Consider the following 23178-nt stretch of genomic DNA (forward strand, 5'->3'; position numbering starts at 1 on the left):
TTCTGCTGCAGCTGGTGAGAGATCTGGCAAAAAACAGAGCGATTCATATTCTCACAAAAAGGAATGAAAGACTGAGCAGAAATACCGTAAACCAATACATATATTACAGATTATACCTGATGTCTTTAATGGTTGCCCTCTTCAGTGGGTCAACTTGCAGCATATGCATGAGTAGATTAGCTACTGAGCGATTCAGATAATCAGGGATATAAAATATACCACCACGGATCTTCTTAAACAGTGTTGGCACATGCTCGTCGTCAAAAGGCAGCGTCCCACACAGCAAGGCATAAAGAATCACACCACAACTCCAGATATCCACCTCTGGGCCTGCGTACAACCTGATAAACAAAAGAAAATTATAAATGTGGTATCAATCTATTATAATATTTTCTTGTGTACAACTACCAAGCCCATACACTGACGGGGTATATATAAAATAGGTGGCAGTATAAAAACTACTTTATTTGGAAAGATGCAGTTTTATATTTTCACTAAATTTTTATCAGTTTAGGACCGCTTAGAGAACAAAGAATGGGAAAAAGAAGAAAACAATAGGAGAAAAAAAAAGTACAATAACCAGCTCACTCCAGTTGAAGTGCTTACAGTATTGCATTGCATTAGCCAGACTCTGGAAGATGCTGAAAATGAGATGTCAAGCAATTAACAGATTAGCATTTACAAAAAGTGAAAATGGGAGGCATGAACTACACAACTATATAAATTAATTAATGAAAATTACCTTAATTTTTATACGTAACACAAGAAGATTCCCTAGAAATGAATGGGAGAAAATGTTGGCTGTCAAAAAAAACTATTATTGAAATAAGCTGTATTGTGAGGTGTTGAAGACAATATTAACAGCTATTTTGATAAAACTAGTCTGTTTTCCTTCAGTTACAGATGCTCTCCTAAATTATAAAGGCTCAAGATGTTGAATTCTCCAGCATTTTCTCCATCCCAAAAAGTAGATTCATCCAGGATGTTTCAGGAATGGAACAATGACATACAGCTATGTTAAAAAGATCATGCGGGAAAATAATCTTTAGGCAAGTAGCATTTATACTGCAGGTGTAAAAATATGCTGGAAGGCAATAGCGACATCACTGGGAATTGTTTGGACAACAAAATTAACCAAATCACAATGGACCATTGAACCTGAAGGAAATGTTTAGATCAAACACTGGGAACATGAACAAGATAGATCTCACCTGCCTGAGATAACCTCTGGAGCAGCATAATTTGGTGAGCCACAGCTAGTGCGTAAAAACTCCCCATCAGCCATCATGTTAGACAGTCCTACAGTGAAAAGAGGTTACATTAGCAAGTGTGTGTACATGCATCGATTAGGTCGTTTAAGTATACCTTTATCAAATCATACTCCTTCAAATTTGTGTGGGAACCATAAATCCTTCATATGTTGTTTAAAAAGTCAATAGCAACTGAAAATGTAAGTAGTGTTTTTTTAAAATCATAAATTCACCTCCACCATTTACCAGTTTTGTTTCTTTGCTTTTTCTATTTTCAATACAATTAACATCTCAAACATAAAATCTGCCAATAAGTTCACTTCAATTGAAAAAGGTAGTTAATATGCCTAAAAATCATTTTCTTTCTCTTTTAGTTGCACACCCTCAAGAAATACTAGAGAGCCAAAGATCTGGCGAGAATGAGGAACTGAAAGAAATCAGTATTAGTAAAAAAAATACTAGAGAAATTAATGGGACTGAAAGTCAATAAATCCCAAGGACCTGATGATCTACATCCCAGGGATTTCAAAGAGATGGCTAAAGAGATAATGGATGCATTGGTTGTCACCTTCCAAAATTCTATAGATTCTGGAATGGTTCCTGCAGATTGGAGGGTAGCAAATGTAACCCCACTATTTAAAGAAGGGAGAGAGAAAACAGGGAACTACAGACCTGTTAGCCTGACAGCAGTAGCAGGAAAATGCAAGAACCTATTATAAAAGGATGTGGTAACAGGACACTTAGAAAGTAATAACAGGATTTGGCAGAGTTAACATGGATTTATGAAAGGGAAATCATGTTTGACAAACCTATTGGAGTTCTTTGAGAATGTAACTACTGGAATGGATAAGGGGGAAATCAGTGGATGTGGTGTATTTGGATTTTCAGAAGGCTTTCGATAAGGTCCCACACAGGAGGTTGGCGAATAAAGTTAGAGCACATGGAATTGGGGGCAATGTACTGGCACGGATTGAGGATTGGTTAACAGACAAAACAGAGAGTAGGAATAAACGGGTCTTTTTCAGGTTGGCAGACCGTGACTCGTGGGGTACCGCAGGGATCGGTGCTTGGGCCCCAGCTATTCACAATCTATATCAGTGATTTGGATGAGGGGACCAAATGTAATATTTCCAAGTTTGCTGATGACACAAAACTAGGTGGGAATGTGAGTTGTGAGGAGGATGCAAAGAGGCTTCAAGGAGATATAGACAGGCTAAGTGAGTGGGCAAGAACATGGCAGACGGAATATAATGTGGAAAAATGTGAAGTTATCCACTTTGGTAGGAAAAACAGAAATGGAGAGTATTTTTTAAATGGTGAGAGATTGGGAAATGTTGATGTTCAAAGGGACCTGGGTGTCCTTGTACATGAGTCACTGAAAGCTAACATGCAGGTGCAGCAAGCAATTAGGAAGGCAAATGGTATGTTGACCTTTATTACAAGAGGATGTGAGTACAGGAGTAAAGATGTCTTACTGCAATTATATAGGGCCTTGGGGAGACCGCACCTGGAGTATTGTGTACAATTTTGGTCTCCTTACCCAAGAAAGGATATACTTGCCATAGAGGGAGTGCAACGAAGGTTCACCAGACTGATTCCTAGGATGGCGGAATTGTCGTAGGAGGAGAGATTGAGTAGACTAGGCCTGTATTCTCTAGAATTTAGGAGAATGAGAGATGATCTCATTGAAACATACAGAATTCTTACAGGGCTTGACAGGGTAGATGCAGGGAGGATGTTTCCCCTGGCTGGGGAGTCTAGAACCGGGGTCACAGTCTCAGAATAAGGGGTAGAGCTTTTAGGACTGAGATGAGGAGAAATTTCTTCATTCAGAGGGTGGTGAATCTTTGGGATTCTGTATCCCAGAGGGCTGTGGAGGCTCAGTCATTGAGTACATTCAAAACAAAGATCCTTAGATTTCTAGATATTAAAGGCATCAAGGGATATTGGGATAATGCAGGAAAATGGTGTTGAGGTCGAAGATCAGCCATGATCTTGTTGAATGGCGGAGCAGGCTCGAGGGGCCGGATGGCCTACTCCTGCTCCTATTTCTTATGCACTCAAAGCAGAAACATTTTCTCAATGTTTATCTGCCTAAACTAAATTTCAGAAAATATTTTCTTTTGTAGTGATTACCTTACTTTTCTCCCTCTCCAAACTTATGATGCTGCCATCAGCTAATTTTTAAAAAATTTCCTCTCATCATGGATTATCCCCAGCTGTAAAGTCATTCTTTTACAAAAGTAACTTCCACCCATCTATTTGAACTGGATTTATCTGGGTGCTAAGATACCCAAGGAGCGCAGCACAGCTACACACGCTAATATTCATCAATTAAGCAAATAAAAATTGTCAAAAAGGTTTTCAACTCATTTGTCCAATGTATACCATCCTACTGTGCCATGGAGTACTCCAATCTACAAATTACAATTACCCAATCCCAAACACAACTCCACTGAATTCCAGAGAGGCAGCAATAACGAAAATGAAACAAAGGCAAGCCAACCTGCTACTCGTAAAAGCTTTTAAATAGCTGTTTCAAGAGTGGCAGTGGCAGAGATCTCCACCCATTCTCTGGCAGAACAAAACCTCTCGCCATTGCACAAGTTTCAAATTCCAGAACTCATGACCCTCCATTCACAAGCTCCAGCTCCCAAACGACAGGCCTTCATGTACCACTGGACAGGATTCTGTGGTGGTTACCACAATGTAGATTGTCACGTGGTAGTTGCTCTTCTGAAGAATATGAAGAGTATAACAGCAACAGTAACTTACATTATCTACCAATAATCCCTGCCCTCTGCACTTCCTTCTATAGAACATTAACTTTGGAACACGTTTTACATATCTGCAATTGATTGAGCTCTATTTAAACCGAGTATCAATGACAATTTTTAAAAAGAAAAATATTACTGATTTTAACTCTTATATGAAACAAATTGAGTCCTGCATTGTATTCCTGACAGGCTGTGCTGCAGACTTTTATAGTAACAGTTCAACTCTGGAACACTTGGCGGCAGTCTGACACATTCCTCACATACATCAGGAGTCACGTACCAAAGTCAGCTATCTTGGCATTCATTTGTGCATCAAGGAGAACATTCTCTGGCTTCAAATCACGATGAACCACCATGTGTCTGTGACAATAGTCAACAGCTGAAATAATCTGTTGAAAAAGACGGCAAGCTTCTGTTTCCTCCACCTACAAAAAGAACAGAATACAGAGGCCTGTTACATTGTTACTGTAGAAGGCCCTAAATCTGCAACAGTAAAAAAATAATCGCAATGCAAGAAAGTCACTCTGAACACTATCTCAGAAGTAGGCAAGCTTGACTAACATCCAAGCTTGCCTACTCTCACTTGCCAGTTCTTGGCCAGGTCGGCTGGTCCCTTTCTCAAATGGGGTTTTGGGTGGGGGGAGGGGGGGATAGAAAAACCAGTAGGACCAGCCTGTCCTTGTAGAACTGTACCTCTTGCTGTATAATCACAGAACTGAGCATCAATGGCAGCAGTCACAAGTAAGTTTGTAGCCCATACTGTTCCAATCGCCCAGCCAGCTGAGACATAGGTTACAGTAGTTAAAACACTACACCATGGAAATTAAATACAAGATGTGGAAATGTTCAATACATCTACATTCATCAATTGGTTTATATAAAAAAGAAAACAATGTAAATTAAAAGTAAAATATATTCGTTTCTTAAAAGCATTCAAAAAAATGTTAATACAAAAAGCAAGAAAAATCAAAGCTTTTCCTTTAGGCACTTAAAGATCAATTTCCCATTGGTTCAAATCGCTGTATAGCTCTTACCCTTCCATGTTTACAGATGTAGTCGAAAAGCTCACCACCTGACACATATTCCATCACCATGAAGAAGTCAGTTGGAGTGCTGATCACCTGGTACCTGGTAAAGTACAACACAGTAATTATGGTACCTGATAAAGTACAACACAGTGGAGAGAAGCTGGGATTAATCTCTTTAGAGCAGAGAAGGTTAAGAGGAAATTTAATAGAAGTGTTCAAAATTATGAGGGGTTTTGATAGTTTCTCCTTATTTACTCTGTTTCCACTGGCAGGTGAGTCTATAATCAGAGGACACAGATTTAACATAATTGGCAAAAGAACCAGAGGGGAAATGAGGAGAATGGTTTTTTTTTTAAAAACGCAGCAAGAGGTTATGATCTGGAACGAACTGTCTGAAAGGGGTGGTGGAAGCAGATTAAATAGTAACTTTCCAAGGGAATTGGATATATACTTGCTATCACATGGAGTGGCTGAGGCGATCAGCATTTAAGGGGAAGCTAGATAAACACATGAGGGAGTGAGGAATAGGAGGATATGTTGACAAGTGAGATGAAGTAAGGTGGGAGGAGGCTCGTGTGGAGCATAAACACTAGCATAGACCTGTTGGGCCAAATGGCCTGTTTCTGTGCTGTAAATACTATGTAATATACTTGAAATGGAAACATTTGCAGGGCTATGGGGAAAGAGCAGGGGATTGGGACTAATTGGATAGCTCTTTCAAAAAGCTGACACATGCACAATGGGCTGAATGGCCTCCTTCTGTGGTGTCAGGTACTATGATTCTATGAATTAGTGCTGTTATAACCCTCAATAGTGAGGGTGCCCTGATACGTGGCAATAAAACCTCATAACTAGGGATAGTCCTACAGTATGTCATTAGAATCCTTAATAATGACGTTTTATTTAAGTTAAACATGCCAGGCCAAAGAAACGCTACTGTAGACACCTTTAGCATGATGTAGGTCTGCATTGTTGCTTAAGTAAGAAAATTAGATTCAGAGAGCACCTGGAGTGAAGCAAGAAGGAAGCATTTCCATTTTTTTCCCCCCCTTTAACCATTTAGGATAAGCACCACAAAGCATGCCTAGTGAAAAATAGGTTGTTCGCAAGATTATATCCTGCACAGGCTAGGGTACAGAACTGATCTTTACTGGATTTTCTGTTGATATCCATAATCTAACAAGTTTTTAAAAAAATGTTTGCTTTAACAGAAATGAACCATTTTTTTTGCAATGGGTTTGAAATAAATGCCACTTGTAGCACTGAAATATTTTTTTCTTTAAATCTGAAGCCATTAATCCTTCACCCACACTTTTTTACTAATCGGCTGAAGACAGACTTACACTGGGTTATGTTTACAAGGGCACTGGCTGCTTTCTAGTATCTTTGCCAATATGTGAGCCTGGACAATGAATGGTGACAGAGTGTACACACGTACACGAACACACCCACACATGTGCACCCACCCACCCAGTAGCAGTCACTGAAGAGCAAACAGGTGTAAGAATGCTGGTCAATTTTTTCTGGCCAAGAGGCACCAAGGCCAATTATAAAACGCCCTACACCATTCTGGCTGAATTTAGCCAACTCAGCAAAGAACATGGATCAAACTAGAGAGCGTACTGGTCTGCATGACAGGCCATCAGGCAGTACATTTACTAGCTGAGCTTTAAACAGTTGTCAAATTCATTTTTCTAGTTGCAATCCGTACTTCAGGTTAAAGATTGATGCATTCAACCTGAGGGACCTTACATCTGCAATTAATTCTCAATAGTGTGGCATCCCAACATAAGTCGATACATTATACAGGAATCCAAGACAGTGAGCAGTTCACCAAAATCCAATTAACACCTCCAAATAATTGTTCACTGCTAGGGTTCAGAATGTACATGCAGGAATACCTTTTAGATGTGACAATTTGACATTTTTTCATACAAGTTCCAACACTGTAATTTGATAAACTATCTTTGCTTAGAGGGTTTCAGCAGCAGATAGGCTGAGGCAGGAGCAGAGGCCGGCAATGTTACAGAGGTGGAACTAGGCAATCTTTGTGAAGATGATGATATGGGGTCAGAAGCTCAGCTCGGGATCGAATAGAAAACTAAAGTTGAGAATAGACTGGTTCAACCTGAGATAGTGGCTGGAAAGGGGATGGAATCGATGGCAAGGGTATGGAGTTCGTGGCGGGGCCAGAGATGACAGCTTCAGTTTTCTCAATGTTTAACTGGAGTAAACTGCAGCCCATCCACAACCGAATGCTGGACAAGCAGTCTTGACAAGAGGCAGTGGGGGATGGTGTGGTCAACCATGTCAAAGACTGCAGAGAAGGATGAAGAGGGAAGATGCACCACAGTCACAGATGTAATTTGTGACTTTGACCAGGGCCATTTCAGTGCTGTGACAGAGCAGAAACCTGATTGAAGTGATTCAAACATGGGTACGTAATAAAGGTAAGCAGATTTGAGAGGCAACAAGAATGAGAAAAAAGTTGGAGATGGGGCGATAGTTTGTAAGGACAGAGGGTTGAGGGTGGGTTGTTTTGGGGAGGGGCCAGGTAGGGAAGTTCAATGGTCAGCTGTTCAGTGAGAATTGGGTCAAGGGAGCAGGAGGTGGGTTTCATGAACAAGATGAGCTCTGCAAGGACAAGAGGGGAGATGGTAGAGAAACTAGAGAAAGACACTGGTTCAGGGCTAGGGCAGGAGGTGTCTAGGGGATTTTTTAGTTTGGTAGGCAAGTGGAAGAGGGGAAAGCAGCAGAGGCAGCTGAACAGATAGTCTCAATCTTAGTTACAAAGTAGTCACTGAGCTCTTCGCACTTGTTGGAGGTGAGGGTGGAAGGGTCCAGGAAAGGGGTTTAAGGAAAGGAGCTGAGAGGAGCCGAGCCGAGCGGAGGGAGCATCCGATAAAAGGCGGGATTTCAGAGCGCTGAGAACAGCTGAGTGGAGCCGAGCCGAGCGGAGGGAGCGTCCGATAAAAGGCGGGATTTCAGAGCGCTGAGAACAGCTGAGAGGAGCCGAGCGGAGGGAGCATCCGATAAAAGGCGGGATTTCAGAGCGCTGAGAACAGCTGAGTGGAGCCGAGCCGAGCGGAGGGAGCGTCCGATAAAAGGCGGGATTTCAGAGCGCTGAGAACAGCTGAGAGGAGCCGAGCCGAGCGGAGGGAGCGTCCGATAAAAGGCGGGATTTCAGAGCGCTGAGAACAGCTGAGAGGAGCCGAGCCGTGCGGAGCTGCGACCGAGTTCGAAGTGACGTCAGGAATCAGATCGGGACGCGACACAGGGGAGGCACCTGATTGGTGAGTAGGTTCAGGTGAGTATTTCTACTTATCCACAGTAACTAAAGTAAAAAGAAAGGGAAGGTCTGCAGGTCTTATAGGAAGTAGCGTTTATTTTTTAGTGAATCAAGGTCCCTAGTGTAGTTAACATTCTCTAAATTAAGAACAATTTAAAGGAGTAAACTCCTTAAAGGGAGTGGTAAGTAGTTTTTCTTTCCTTTTTTTTTCTCTTGACATTGTAGTTGTTGTTAAGCTAACTTAAGGGTTAAGTCATGGCAGGAGATCCCACAGCCGTGTCATGTTCCTCTTGTGGGATGTGGGAATTCAGGGATCCTTCCTGTATCCCTGATTCCTTCACCTGCGGGAAGTGTGTCCAGCTGCAGCTACTGTTTGACCGCTTGACGGCTCTGGAGCTGCAGATGGACTCACTTTGGAGCATCCGCGATGCTGAGAAAGTCGTGGATAGCACGTTCAGTGAGTTGGTCACACCGCAGATAAAAATTACTGAGGGAGATAGTGAATGGGTGACCAACAGACAGAGGAAGAGTAGGAAGGCAGTGCAGGGGTCCCCTGCGGTCATCTCCCTCCAAAACAGGTATACCGTTTTGGATACTGTTGGGGGAGATGGCTCACCAGGGGAAGTTGGCAGTGGCCAGGTTCATGGCACCGTGGCTGGCTCTGCTGCACAGGAGGGCAGGAAAAAGAGTGGCAGAGCTATAGTGATAGGGGACTCGATTGTAAGGGGAATAGACAGGCGTTTCTGCGGACGCAACCGAGACTCCAGGATGGTATGTTGCCTCCCTGGTGCAAGGGTCAAGGATGTCTCGGAGCGGCTGCAGGACATTCTGGAGGGGGAGGGTGAACAGCCAGTTGTCGTGGTGCATATAGGCACCAACGATATAGGTAAAAAACAGGATGAGGTCCTACAAGCTGAATTTAGGGAGTTAGGAGTTAAACTAAAGAGTAGGACCTCAAGGGTAGTAATCTCAGGATTGCTACCAGTGCCACGGGTTAGTCAGAGTAGGAATGACAGGATAGCTAAGATGAATACGTGGCTTGAGAGATGGTGCAAGAGGGAGGGATTCAAATTCCTGGGACATTGGAACCGGTTCTGGGGGAGGTGGGACCAGTACAAATTGGACGGTCTGCATCTGGGCGGGACTGGAACCAATGTCCTAGGGGGAGTGTTTGCTGGTGCTGTTGGGGAGGGTTTAAACTAATATGGCAGGGGGATGGGAACCGATGCAGGAAGCCAGTGGGAAATAAAGTGGTGACAGAAACAAAAGGCAGTAAGGGAGAGTGTACAGAACATGACCGGACAGATGGTCTGAGAAAGCAGGGCAAAGACCAAGGGAAGTCTAGATTAAACTGCATTTATTTCAATGCAAGAAGTCTGATGGGCAAGGCAGATGAACTCAGGGCATGGATGGGTACATGGGACTGGGATGTTATAGCTATTACTGAAACATGGCTAAGGGAGGGGCAGGACTGGCAGCTCAATGTTCCAGGGTACAGATGCTATAGGAAAGATAGAGCAGGAGGTAAGAGAGGAGGGGGAGTTGCGTTCTTGATTAGGGAGAACATCACGGCAGTAGTGAGAGGGGATATATCCGAGGGTTCGCCCACTGAGTCGATATGGGTAGAACTGAAAAATAAGAAGGGAGAGATCACTTTGATAGGATTGTACTACAGACCCCCAAATAGTCAACGGGAAATTGAGGAGCAAATATGTAAGGAGATTACAGACAGCTGCAAGAAAAATAGGGTGGTAATAGTAGGGGACTTTAACTTTCCCAACATTGACTGGGACAGCCATAGCATTAGGGGCTTGGATGGAGAGAAATTTGTTGAGTGTATTCAGGAGGAATTTCTCATTCAGTATGTGGATGGCCCGACTAGAGAGGGGGCAAAACTTGACCTCCTCTTGGGAAATAAGGAAGGGCAGGTGACAGAAGTGTTAGTGAGGGATCACTTTGGGACCAGTGATCATAATTCCATTAGTTTTAAGATAGCTATGGAGAAGGATAGGTCTGGCCCAAAAGTTAAAATTCTAAATTGGGGAAAGGCCAATTCTGATGGTATTAGACTGGAACTTTTAGAAGTTGATTGGGAGAGTCTGTTGGCAGGCAAAGGGACGTCTGGTAAGTGGGAGGCTTTCAAAAGTGTGTTAACCAGGGTTCAGGGTAAGCACATTCCTTATAAAGTGAAGGGCAAGGCTGGTAGAAGTAGGGAACCTTGGATGACTCGGGAGATTGAGGCCCTAGTCAAAAAGAAGAAGGAGGCATATGACATGCATAGGCAGCTGGGATCAAGTGGATCCCTTGAAGAGTATAGAGATTGCCGGAGTAGAGTTAAGAGAGAAATCAGGAGGGCAAAAATGGGACATGAGATTGCTTTGGCAGATAAGGCAAAGGAGAATCCAAAGAGCTTCTACAAATACATAAAGGGCAAAAGAGTAACTAGGGAGAGAGTAGGGCCTCTTAAGGATCAACAAGGTCATCTATGTGCGGAAACACAAGAGATGGGTGAGATCCTGAATGAATATTTCACATCGGTATTTACGGTTGAGAAAGGTATGGATGTTAGGGAACTTGGGGAAATAAATAGTGATGTCTTGAGGAGTGTACATATTACAGAGAGGGAGGTGCTAGAAGTCTTAACGCGCATCAAGGTAGATAAATCTCCGGGACCTGATGAAATGTATCCCAGGACTTTATGGGAGGTTAGGGAGGAAATTGCGGGTCCCCTAGCAGAGATATTTGAATCATCCACCGCTACAGGTGAGGTGCCTGAAAATTGGAGGGTAGCAAATGTTGTGCCTTTGTTTAAGAAGGGCGGCAGGGAAAAGCCTGGGAACTACAGACCGGTGAGCCTGACATCTGTAGTGGGTAAGTTGTTAGAGGGTATTCTGAGGGACAGGATCTACAGGCATTTGGAGAGGCAGGGACTAATTAGGAACAGTCAGCATGGTTTTGTGAGAGGAAAATCATGTCTCACGAATTTGATTGAGTTTTTTGAAGGGGTAACCAAGAAGATAGATGAGGGCTGTGCAGTGGACGTGGTCTACATGGACTTCAGCAAAGCCTTTGACAAGGTACCGCATGGTAGGTTGTTGCATAAGGTTAAATCTCATGGGATCCAAGGTGAGGTAGCCAATTGGATACAAAATTGGCTTGACGACAGAAGACAGAGGGTGGTTGTAGAGGGTTGTTTTTCAAACTGGATGCCTGTGTCCAGCGGTGCGCCTCAGGGATCAGTGCTGGGTCCGCTGTTATTTGTTATTTATATTAATGATTTGGATGAGAATTTAGGAGGCATGGTTAGTAAGTTTGCAGATGACACCAAGATTGGTGGCATTGTGGACAGTGAAGAAGGTTATCTAGGATTGCAACGGGATCTTGATAAATTGGGCCAGTGGGCCGATGAATGGCAGATGGAGTTTAATTTAGATAAATGTGAGGTGGTGCATTTTGGTAGATCGAATCGGGCCAGGACCTACTCCGTTAATGGTAGGGAGTTGGGGAGAGTTATAGAACAAAGAGATCTAGGAGTACAGGTTCATAGCTCCTTGAAAGTGGAGTCACAGGTGGATAGGGTGGTGAAGAAGGCATTCGGCATGCTTGGTTTCATTGGTCAGAACATTGAATGCAGGAGTTGGGATGTCTTGTTGAAGTTGTATAGGGCATTGGTGAGGCCACACTTGCAGTACTGTGTACAGTTCTGGTCACCCTATTATAGAAAGGATGTTATTAAACTAGAAAGAGTGCAGAAAAGATTTACTAGGATGCTACCGGGACTTGATGGTTTGACTTATAGGGAGAGGTTAGACAGACTGGGACTTTTTTCCCTGGAGAGTAGGAGGTTAAGGGGTGATCGTATAGAAGTCTATAAAATAATGAGGGGCATAGATAAGGTAGATAGTCAAAATCTTTTCCCAAAGGTAGGGGAGTCTATAACGAGGGGACATAGATTTAAGGTGAGAGGGGAGAGATACAAAAGGGTCCAGAGGGGCAATTTTTTCACTCAAAGGGTGGTGAGTGTCTGGAACGAGCTGCCAGAGGCAGTAGTAGAGGCGGGTACAATTTTGTCTTTTAAAAAGCATTTGGACAGTTACATGGGTAAGATGGGTATAGAGGGATATGGGCCAAGTGCAGGAAATTGGGACTAGCTTAGTGGTATAAACTGGGCGACATGGACATGTTGGGCCAAAGGGCCTGTTTCCATGTTGTAACTTCTATGATTCTATGAAACGGTTGGTAGTGGAGAAAAGATGCTGGCAGTTATCTTCACTCTCCAGGATGATCCTGAATTAGTGGGCAGTTTTGGCAGAGGAGAGCGAGGCCCAATAGCACTTTATATAGTCCAGTCAGATCTGGTAATGAATGGCTAAACCAGGCAGCAGGGCAGGTTGCTCTACAGATTCATGGGCACTCCATTTAATACCTCTCCCTCTTGCAACCTAGCTCCCCTTATGATCATCCTTTGCTTTCTTTTAGCTAATACACCAAATGACCTTAGTTTGTAAAGGAGTCTCTCATATGTACCTTATTAAAGACCTGAAGCCGAGATGTGCCCCTTCCAAAGCTGTATTGTGTCATTTATCAGGTTATGTTCAAACAGGTACTCTTTCTTTAGTTTTCCAATATGTGAGGTCAAACTAATGGTTCTGTACTTGCCAGGTATGGTTCTGTCACACTTCTTGAATATGGAAAATGTATTTACCTGTTTTCGGTCTCTTGGAACCTCCCCAGTGTTAACTGACTGCCTCGAAATGGCTGTTAGTGATTCACGAGTTTGTTCCAAAGTCTAAGTATCCTGGAACTTAGCTCATAGTCTCAAGGGATTTATTGGTTTCCAGCGCATTCAACTTATCTAAAATCTCTGTTTCAAAGTTCTGCAGCACACAAGACTGTTTTGTTTGATGTTACTTGATATATTGTTTGTATCCCTCTAGGAAAAAACATCCAGGTAGTAGTAATACAGCATGTCGACTATCACTTGTTTATACTCGTGTCTAGCTCCACTTTGGCCCTCCTTGACTATCCTGTTTATGGTGTAGAAAGAATGAGTTATATTTTGAATCTTCTGCTATGTTCCTTTCCAATTTTCTCTTAGTACCCTAATCTATTTTTTGACTTGCTTCTGTAGAATCTTGTACTCAGCCCAATAGTCACCCTTCAAGCTTTCTAAGGCATTTCTCATCTAATTTCCCTTTTAATATTTTTGTTGATGCATTTTTATTTATTTTGCCTTTTCTACACTTGGTTACAGGGTTTAGGGGAATAAAGTAGTCTTAATATTTGTTCGGAACTGCTGCTTCATTTGTCATTATTAACAAGCTCATGTAGACTTCACCAAGATATTACAACTACGGCCAATCATGATACACTTTATCTGGATGTAAACTTATTGTTTCTCTCTAGCCTACAAGTTAAGAAAAGTTTTGTGTATTATTTTAGTTCTCAACATTTTACATTCATCACTTTAAGAGTAAATCTCAAGCCTTAAGATTGGAATGGTTAAAAATAATTTTGATTATTTCTGTTGAATTTGTAAATGTTTCTATTTGAACAATGAATGCTGACAGCTTACAGGAATTGCTAAGTTGTTTGAGGTAGGTGAACAGAATCGATTAACTCAGAATGCTTTAGTGTGCTGGGCAACAGAGCAGAGACACAGAGCAGGCTGGGCAGAATAGGAACCGGGATTCAGATGCATGAGTTGCGAAGGAAAACAGTGGGCAGATTAGGGTTGAGCCCATTCCCAATCACAGCTGAGCCCACTCCAAATTATCTCAAAAATTTGCTAAGTATACTTAAATATCTTTGAATTTACTTTTGAAATAATGCAGGTTAAATGTCACTTTACCTAGCTAAACAAACACTAACTGCACCTAGGAAGCACATTGTAATTTTTAAATATGTGCATTGCTTCCCACCCCATTAATCTCAAAATCTTAATTACATATATACTCCCCTATAAGGAAAGAACATTATTCCACTGTTTGGCAGTTCAAGGAAGGAGGGGCCATATTATACATGGAAATAAAGTGGAGCAGCAGACTGACCACAATGCTAAGTATGATCCAGCAAGTACAGTATTCAGTCTCAATTCCCCACTCCATTCTATGCCGATCTTCTGCTGAACATCATCCAATGCTATTTTTGGCTGGAAAGTAGATGGATCATCTTATATTTGGGTTGACTTATAAGCAATATTAGGTAAAATAGAAAATCCTGGAAATACATAACAGCATCTGTGAAAAGGACAAAAGATTTCACATCCAACATGTTAATCCATTTTTTCTCTGCCCGATGCTGAAGGGCCTGTCTTGTATCTCCAGCACTTTTGTTTTTATTTTTGCTAGACCTAGTGCTGTCTTTTAGAAAGAAATTCAGCTTCTTGCATTGGAAGGCATGGTTTGTGTACTTAAACCACTTCATTGTGATTCTTGGGTTCTTCCAAATCACAGAGCCAGAAGACCAAGGCAAAGATCTCAGGTCAATGCCATTAGTAGACAGACATGCACATGAAGTTAGCCTCTTGTGAAAAATGAATGGAAGAAAACTAAATAGACTAAAATCCCAATTTTCAGCAGTGCTACTTATTTGATCAATCTTACTAATCAACAAATAAATTGTGGTGTCATGTAGATCTTGATGGGATGCAATAAAGCAGCAATTACGGAGACCTGGCTGCAGCCTGGGCAAGATCGGGAGCTATATAAACCACGATATAGGATTTTTAGAAAAAAATAGGAAGAGGGGGAGGGGTGGCAGTAATAATAAACACTATCATAGTGTTAGAAAGGGTTCATAAAATGAGTGTAATCAGCAGATAGAATCACTATGGGTTGGTTGATCTATGAAATGGGATAGAATGAAAAACATTCATTGGACTTTGCAGACCTACTGATTATGAAGACTTGACAAACATATGCATATGCAGTTTAGCGAGGCCTGTAGAAGAAAAGTGTGGCAATAATGGAAGATTTAACCTACATATACAGATTAGGAGAAAATTGGCAGCACAAGTAGGAAAAGGTATATATTTATTGAATTCATTCTAAAGCAGCATATTTTCAAACTGATATGGAAGTAGGTAATACTTGATTTGAATCGGAGTAATGAACCAAAAATAGCTAGCAATCTTGTTGATTAACATTGATAGACACACAAGCTTGGAGCTGTTGTCTCTGTGCCAGGAATGAGAATTCTAGACACACAGAGTCTTCGTGTATAGATTTATTAGAGGAAATTTATACTCAGACAATACACCCGGCGATGCGAAGGCTGCGGGAGACCTCACGTTACAGTTAATGAGCAGGGTGATTAGCCCCCGTGTCTTCTTTAATTTTCCTTAGTCTGGTCTTACTTTTTATCCTACAGTTAATGGGCCATTATGTCATACCTCCTCCATGACCTTCAGTCTTGGTTTACACTAACTTACATCAGCTCAGCATTCCAGAGAGTGGGCCTCCTAACAAAAGCTGTCCTTACATGTACAGAAAAGGTAAACATATAGTCGTCAAACAGATGTATCTATTAGATCATCAGATCTACACACAGCTATCTTATATGATGACAGTCAGTACCAGCTTTAGAGATTTGGGCTGACTTGTTCACATTTTACAGATATTACCTATTTCAACAGATTCGACTAAGAATGTCTTAACCACAAAATGGAGTCCTGAACATAAAATGGGACCCAAATACAACTTGTTTAGCATAGCTTCTTTAACAAATCTGGTAGCAAGAGAGCATTTTGAGTATAGTGAGCATGGTCTATAAGAATGATTAGGGCCAGTATCAAACAAAATGTGAAGGCTTATGCAAGGACAAAGGAACAAAAATGCTAGAAATACATAGCATATCAGCATCTGTAAAGGGAAAAGATTAATTAACAGCGACAATAAGGACTGGGAGGATTATTGAAAGCAACAAAGGACACCAAGAAAATAATAAATGAAAGCAAAATGACTAGTTGGACTATTTCCACTTAAGCAGAGAAGACAGAGGATATTTAATAAAGATTTTTAAAATTATGAAATATTTTGATAGAGTGGACAGAGAAAGATTATTTCCTCTGGTTGGAGAGTTAATAACAAAAGGTCAATTTAAAATAGTCACTCAGGGAGGAGAAAGTTCTTTACAAAAGGAGATTGTTAGAACATGGAATGCTTTGTCACAGAGTGGTTGAGGCAGACACCATTGCAGCTTTTAAAGAAAAATTGGATAAATATTTGAAGCACAAGGAGATATGAGGTGATAGGGAGAAAGCACAGCAGTTTTGGATTGCTCAATCATAGAACCAGCACAGACACAATGGGATGAATAGCCTCCTTTTGTGGTGTAAAATTCCATGGTTCTAAAAGGAGAATATAAAAAATACTTTCAAATAGTGTCAAGGGTAATAAGAACATAAGAAATAGGAGCAGGAGTAGGCCAATCGGCCCCTCGAGCCTGCTCCGCCATTTAATAAGATCATGGCTGATCTGATCCTAATCTCAAATCTAAATTCATGTCCAATTTCCTGCCCGCTCCCCGTAACCCCTAATTCCCTTTACTTCTAGCAAAGGTACATCAAGAAAAAAAGATAGGAGGAGGTGATTTGCATTTTGCAGTAAGACGATAAGGACATGGTAGAATTGTTAAATTAACATTTGCTTCGGTCTACACGGTGGAAAAGGATACAATTCATGAGTTATAGGAAAGACTACATAGTGAAGGGGAGAAAACTACAAAGACTAAAGTATCAACAGAAAAAGTGCAAAGAATAAAGTAATGTGATTGAAACCAGATAAATATCAAGGCCCAGGCCATTCTGAGCTAAAAGTATTAAAAAAGTATGAAATTAAGGACTCACTGGTTATAATCTCGAAAGCTCGCAGGATTCAGGAATAGTACCAAGGAGATAGAAGTTAGCAAACATTACCCTAGTATTCAAAAAAGGAAGTGGCAAACCAAGCAACTACAGACCAGCATACTTAACATCAGTAGTGGGAAAACTGCTACAATCCGTTAACAAGTGAGCACTTGGAAAGGTATAAGCTCATTAGGGAGAGTCAACATGGTTACTGAAAAGTAAATCATGTCCAACTAACCAATTAGTGTTCTTTGACCGAGTTGCTGAGATGGTAGGCAGAGGACGATTAATGGATCATATTCAAGGATTTTTAGAAGGCATTTAGTATGATTCCTAGCTAAAATTGAGATTCATGTAATTGGAGACAGCCATATGTTATGGACAGGTAACTGGTTGAGAGTTGGGATAAAAGGGACATTCTTGGATTGGTATGCAGTTACAAGTGGTATCCTCCAGGGATCGTTGCTGAGATCCCAGTTTTTCAATTCATTTTCCCTCCCTCTTAACTAAATTTGGGAATAGGAGTTGTATCCAATTTTATAGATGATACTACAATAGTAATTATAGTGAAAGGTGATGGGAGCAGAAAAATACACAGATAAATCAAGCATTTAACATTGCAGTGGTAGCACATCTTGGACTTGAGTGGCAGATGGGAATATAATCTAAATGAGGAAGCACTGGGCAAGGTACATAAACAAGAGAATTTAGAAATACAGATACCAAGTCATTAAAAGCTAGCTCACAGATTTAAAAAAGCAATAAAAAAGGCTAATGGGACACTGGGCTTTATCATAAAAAGTTCAGAATATAAAAGCAAGTAGATAACATTATAGTTATACATAGCATTGGTCAGACTTCTTTGGAAATATCAGGTTCAGTTTCGGGCACTCCACTTAAGGAGGATATACTGGCCTTGAAGGAAGTCCAGCGATAGTTCACCAGGATGAACAATGGACTGAAGGGTTTGCATTGTAATGAAAAACTGGATAAATTGTAAATATCTTCTCTGGACAGAAGGAGTTTAAAGGGTGATCTGATTGAAATCACAATTAAAATAATGGAGAATTGACTGGGAAGATAGGGAGCAACTTCCTTCTAAAAGTTAATTCATGAAAAGGTGACATATTAGAATTCAAGCTAGCCAGTTAAAATCAAATCCAAGAAAAACTTCACACAAAGAATTGTGAGAATATGGAATGCACTGTTCCAAAAGGCCCAATATGCAAAGTAATTAGCAGTGTTTAAACAATAGATATTTATTTGGGGAGGGTCTAGGAACACGAGAAGGCCCTCAAACCCCTTTCGCCATTCAATCAGACTGGCTGATTTGTACCTCAGTTCCATTTACCAGCCTTTGATCTATATCCCTTGATATCCCCATCTATCAATCTCAGTTTGAAAATTTCTATTGACCCAGCATCCAGAGCCTTTTAAGGGAGAGTTCCAAATTTCAACTATCCTTTTTGTAAAAAAGTGCTTCATGATTTCAGTCCTAATTGGCCCAGCTCTAATTTTAAGATTGTTCTCCCTTGTTCTAATTCCCCCAACCAAAGGAAATAGTTTCTCTGTATCTATCCTATCAAATTCCTTTATCATTTTAAACACCTCAATTAGATCACCCCTCAACCTTCTAAACTCCAGGGAATAGATGCCTAGTTTATGCAGCCTGCCCTCATAATTTAACCCTTTATGCCCTGGTACCATTCTGGTGAATCTGCACCATACCCGCTCCAAGGACAATACATCCTTCCTGAGATGCAGTACCCAAAACTGAACGCAGTATTCCAGAAGGGGTCCAACCTAATTTATTAGCAGCACACAACACAAATTAACGTCACTCACAGTTTGATAATGTGAGGATGGCGGAAGAGTTTCAAGTTTTGAATTTCTCGTTTGATTTTTCCAACCACATCCAAATTGCGGATCTTCTGCCTGTTCAGGATTTTAACTGCAACTTTGTGTCCTGTTAGCTGATGCTCTCCAACTAAAGAAAGAAAGATATCAGGATTTAACTTCAGAATTACTCCATGTCTATCCAAAGTAGGATGGCTGATGTGGGAAATAGAAATGAGAAGTAGCCCTTCTGAAGTAGAAGCTAGGAAGTAAAGTTTAGGGAGCTTTGAACTGCAGTTGGCTTTCCTGTAACTGGCCTAGTATTGCTTGATTCTGGTTTCGGCTCTCTGAAATGGCAAGTGCTCCATTTTCTAAAGCTGACATCACTCACGTGAGCAGGACATTTCACCATAAACAAATTAATATTCTACATCTGCATCAGCCATTCATGCAAGCTTGAAGAAAATGGTCTTCTTTCTAGTCCAGATAGAGGGGTCCAAGATTTCATACCACAATACAAAAAGCTTCTGATTAAGAAGTTTAAAACAGGCAATAGCTGCTAAAATATTCATACTTTATCAATTACTAAAATCAAAGTAATAAGTGCTTTTGAAAGTCACAGATTACACTTTGCTCTTATGTTCTCTTAAAAGGGAGGCTCGTCTTGATGCCGCACACATGAGCATGACATAATGAATGTTGTGACACTCTCACCAGGTCGAACCTAACCTAAAATATTAAAACCACTTTAAAAACGTTTGTGGGAACCCAGGGATGGGAGGGACGAAGCAGGAAAGTGGCGAGGGGCGGGCGGGCATGGGAATAGGACGCTTAGACCCCGGGAAAGGAGGGTGGGCCGGGAGCGGGCGCTGAGCGCGGGGACGCGCGGGCCGGGAGCGGGCGCTGAGCGCGGGCCGGGAGCGGGCGCTGAGCGCGGGCCGGGAGCGGGCGCTGAGCGCGGGCCGGGAGCGGGCGCTGAGCGCGGGCCGGGAGCGGGCGCTGAGCGCGGGCCGGGAGCGGGCGCTGAGAGCTGAGCGCGGGGACGCGCGGGCCGGGAGCGGGCGCTGAGCGCGGGCACGCCCGAAGGGTCGGGCACTTCACAACATCAGCTGTTGCCACTTTTCCTGAAGTCCGTGGTGAGCCTAGTAAATCTAACGGTTGTTCGTTCAATAGGGCGGGGTTCGATGGCCCAACCTTAGAGAGAAAATGCACACCAGAAATAAAACGAAATGTCCAACCAGAGAGAACCAGTGTCCAGCCCAACAACAATTAGTGAGGCACAGCAGCCGGTCGCAGGCGTTTATCGGGGATCCTCTCAGTATTTACATGTAAACAGACTGAGAACATCGCCTGCAAATTAACACTCAAACCGTGACGCGTTTTTAAATGCGGGTAACCGTCTGCGATTGGAGGACACACACTTAACTCTTCACTTTGCCGAAGGTGCCGACCCCCAAAGTGTCGCCCAGGATGTAATGGCCGATCTTCACCCGCCCGTCATGCTTCTGCTTCTCCGCCATGGCTACGGGATTCCCTCTACCCACCGTGCACCGCGGTCACTGCGCATGGCAAGTAGCGCCCGAGGGCATTTGGAGGAAGGGAACAAAACAACCGGCGCCATCTTTGAGACAGTCAATGAGGCAACGGTCAACAGATGGAGCCTCCGTACCATCATCGGAGGACATTAGGAGGGAAATGTATGGTTAAAACCGCCCTTTAAATATTGCGAGGTGTGTTTACTTTTTTGAGTGAAACAAATCGATTGGGAGAGTGAGTGAGTGAGGGAGGGGGACGGGGGTCAGTGCGAGCTGCAACTGCAGGAGCTGATTCACTGCCCCAATTTACTGTGATGTGGAGATGCCGGTGATGGACTGGGGTTAACAATTGTAAACAATTTTACAACACCAAGTTATAGTCCAACGATTTTATTTTTAATCCCACAAGCTTTCGGGGGCTTTCCCCTTCCTCAGGCGGTGTGGAAGTCACTTCCAATTTACTGTGGGAGATCCCTGCTGTTCTCAGCTCCAACCTGTACCTGGCACTGTTGCTTCACTGCAGGAGTGGATTTCAGGCAGGATTCCTGATCTTGATTTAGTTTTTAACACCGATCAGGAATTCCTGTCTGTAGCATCGATTACAGAGTCTACAACATGAGGTCAGGAGGGGTCAGGGGGGAGGGAGGGAGAGGAAGAGGAAGGATTCCTCTCTTTGAATTGAAAGGGAGTCTGGAGCGAGGGACAGTCAGTCCTCTGGGAAGTGGGAAAATGTTCATTAATTTAACGGAAAATGATGGTCCGGTTACTCTGTTGAATAAACCCCAAGTGTCACTTAATCTTCTACTACAGATTTTAGGATGGGTAGATTTTTAATCAAAAGTTATAAAATTAACAAAAAAAGCACCATTTTGAGGATAGAAATGCACATACAAGTGGGCACATGAAGGATGGGGGCAGTAATTTGGAACCAGTCTTGTCAAAATTTGCTGCATGCACTTCTATTCCTAATGATGGAAGTTTGGTTTGTATGTCACGTGCTCCTTTTTTGTACATCACCATTTCTGACATGCCTCTGGGTGGCATGTTGATAGGATTTCCCATTAGTCAGTGAGCAGCTACGAAATGTCATGGGATCCAGTCACATCTGCAGCTGCACTTGTACCACTAGATGGCGATTCAAAGGCTACAGTACCCATCCCTACAGCTCCATTATTCAAACAGGGTTCAGAGCCTTTATAGCCAAAGGATTTAATCATCCTTACAGCCTCCCTGTCTGCACGGTCCATTCAGGTAAATTTACTCAGAATTGGATTTTTGCTTTTCCTGTCCCCATCAGGATTCATGTTTTAATTTTTTTTTCCTATTTATAATATATAATTCTTTCTGAAACCGTCACCTCCCAATTGCTGACTTCCTCAGCCTTTCTGCTGGCCATCTGCCCTCTCTCCACCCAAAAACAGATCTTTTGCTCTCCTTCCCTCGACAATTGATTTTTTTTTTCACTATTTTCCTCGTTTTAATATACTAATCTCTCCAAAATTGTGTCTCCATACCTGACCAGTCCCCCACAGCCCTGGCATCTGCCTTAACCATTTCATCACATTATATCTCCAGAACCCTGTCTCTGCCCATTTCCCCCTCCATTGGTAGCTACTCTTTCTGCCCCTGGTTCCAAGCAAAAGGCCTGCTATACTAATGGTCTGGGGTAAGAAATCCGGGTTATACGTGGTCTTTACAGGCATACCGCACATTGAGCTTCGGGTATGCTGGACCTGTCTGGCTATTGGCACAGTGAGAGCAAAATTAGCTCTCTGTTTTGTAAAAAATCCTCATCATTTTTCCCAAATCTGCCAGCAAGTGGGATCAGAGTAAGATGAGTAAGTAGTTAAGAATCATAGGCATACTTATTTAGATATGGACTACGGTGGAGAGGACAAATTGAGGTAGTGGACTAGTGTGGGAAAGTGCCCTTAAAAATGGTGTATTCTAACTGTTAGAAGGTTGCTGAGTCTTCTCACTAAAGAGAAAAGGACCCCACAATGAGAAGACCAGCGTGACGCTTGCTACTAGTCGCAAGAAGATGCATCCTCCCCTAGAATTGGGGAAATACCAGGTAGTCTGGGGCTGTTCTTGGACTCATACAAATTACTCTCTCAGTGCAGCAACCCAGCCACTATCCATGAGGGGAACCAACATGACCTACAGTATTCAGGACCTATTCCCACCATTCCCAAACCTAACAAACCTCACAACCTAGAGCCAAACAAGCTTCCTCAATCCCCCAAACTGCATTGCTTCCTATACAAGCAGCCTGATATGGCGATGCATTCGTCCAGCAGGCACTGTGTAGTCAGGATGCGAGTGACTCCATTAACTATGTATGAAGTGTGTACACTTATAAAATGTGGGTGATTGTACACCTAAATATACAATAACTTCATAAAATACCAAAATGAATGTACCCTTAATTGTACAATGGCCTCATAAACATCTGAATATATGTGTACATGTATAATAGCTTCATAAAATGCGAATATACATTCTTCAGAACTCAATAAAAAAGGTTTTTTAAAATTGGGTCCAAGAACCTACATGGCGTAGATGCTGAGATGTATCTGCCATGGATCTCCGATGCCATCCTTGTCAAAGTTTGT

The 23178-nt window shown here is 42.2% G+C and overlaps 1 protein-coding gene across 2 annotated transcripts in view; it reads right to left on the reverse strand.

The window, feature by feature from the left end:
* prkaa2 (protein kinase, AMP-activated, alpha 2 catalytic subunit) overlaps positions 1-20565 on the reverse strand; it is a 36293-nt gene extending 15728 nt beyond the window's left edge. The window contains exons 1-6 of one of the 2 annotated variants that reach the window (XM_067990307.1): positions 20455-20565; positions 19038-19179; positions 5062-5155; positions 4308-4452; positions 1212-1299; positions 117-341 (exon numbers count right to left, since the gene is read on the reverse strand). In XM_067990307.1, the coding sequence (XP_067846408.1) occupies positions 117-341; positions 1212-1299; positions 4308-4452; positions 5062-5155; positions 19038-19179; positions 20455-20548 (788 nt within the window). In that variant the 5' untranslated portion in view covers positions 20549-20565. Of the gene's footprint in view, positions 1-116; positions 342-1211; positions 1300-4307; positions 4453-5061; positions 5156-19037; positions 19180-20449 lie in introns of both variants that reach the window. The other variant, XM_067990308.1, reaches the window with a different exon arrangement.
* Between the last annotated feature and the right edge of the window lie 2613 nt (positions 20566-23178).

This window comes from Heptranchias perlo, chromosome 9 (assembly GCF_035084215.1).
Source record: "Heptranchias perlo isolate sHepPer1 chromosome 9, sHepPer1.hap1, whole genome shotgun sequence".
Classification (NCBI taxonomy): Eukaryota; Metazoa; Chordata; class Chondrichthyes; order Hexanchiformes; family Hexanchidae; genus Heptranchias; species Heptranchias perlo.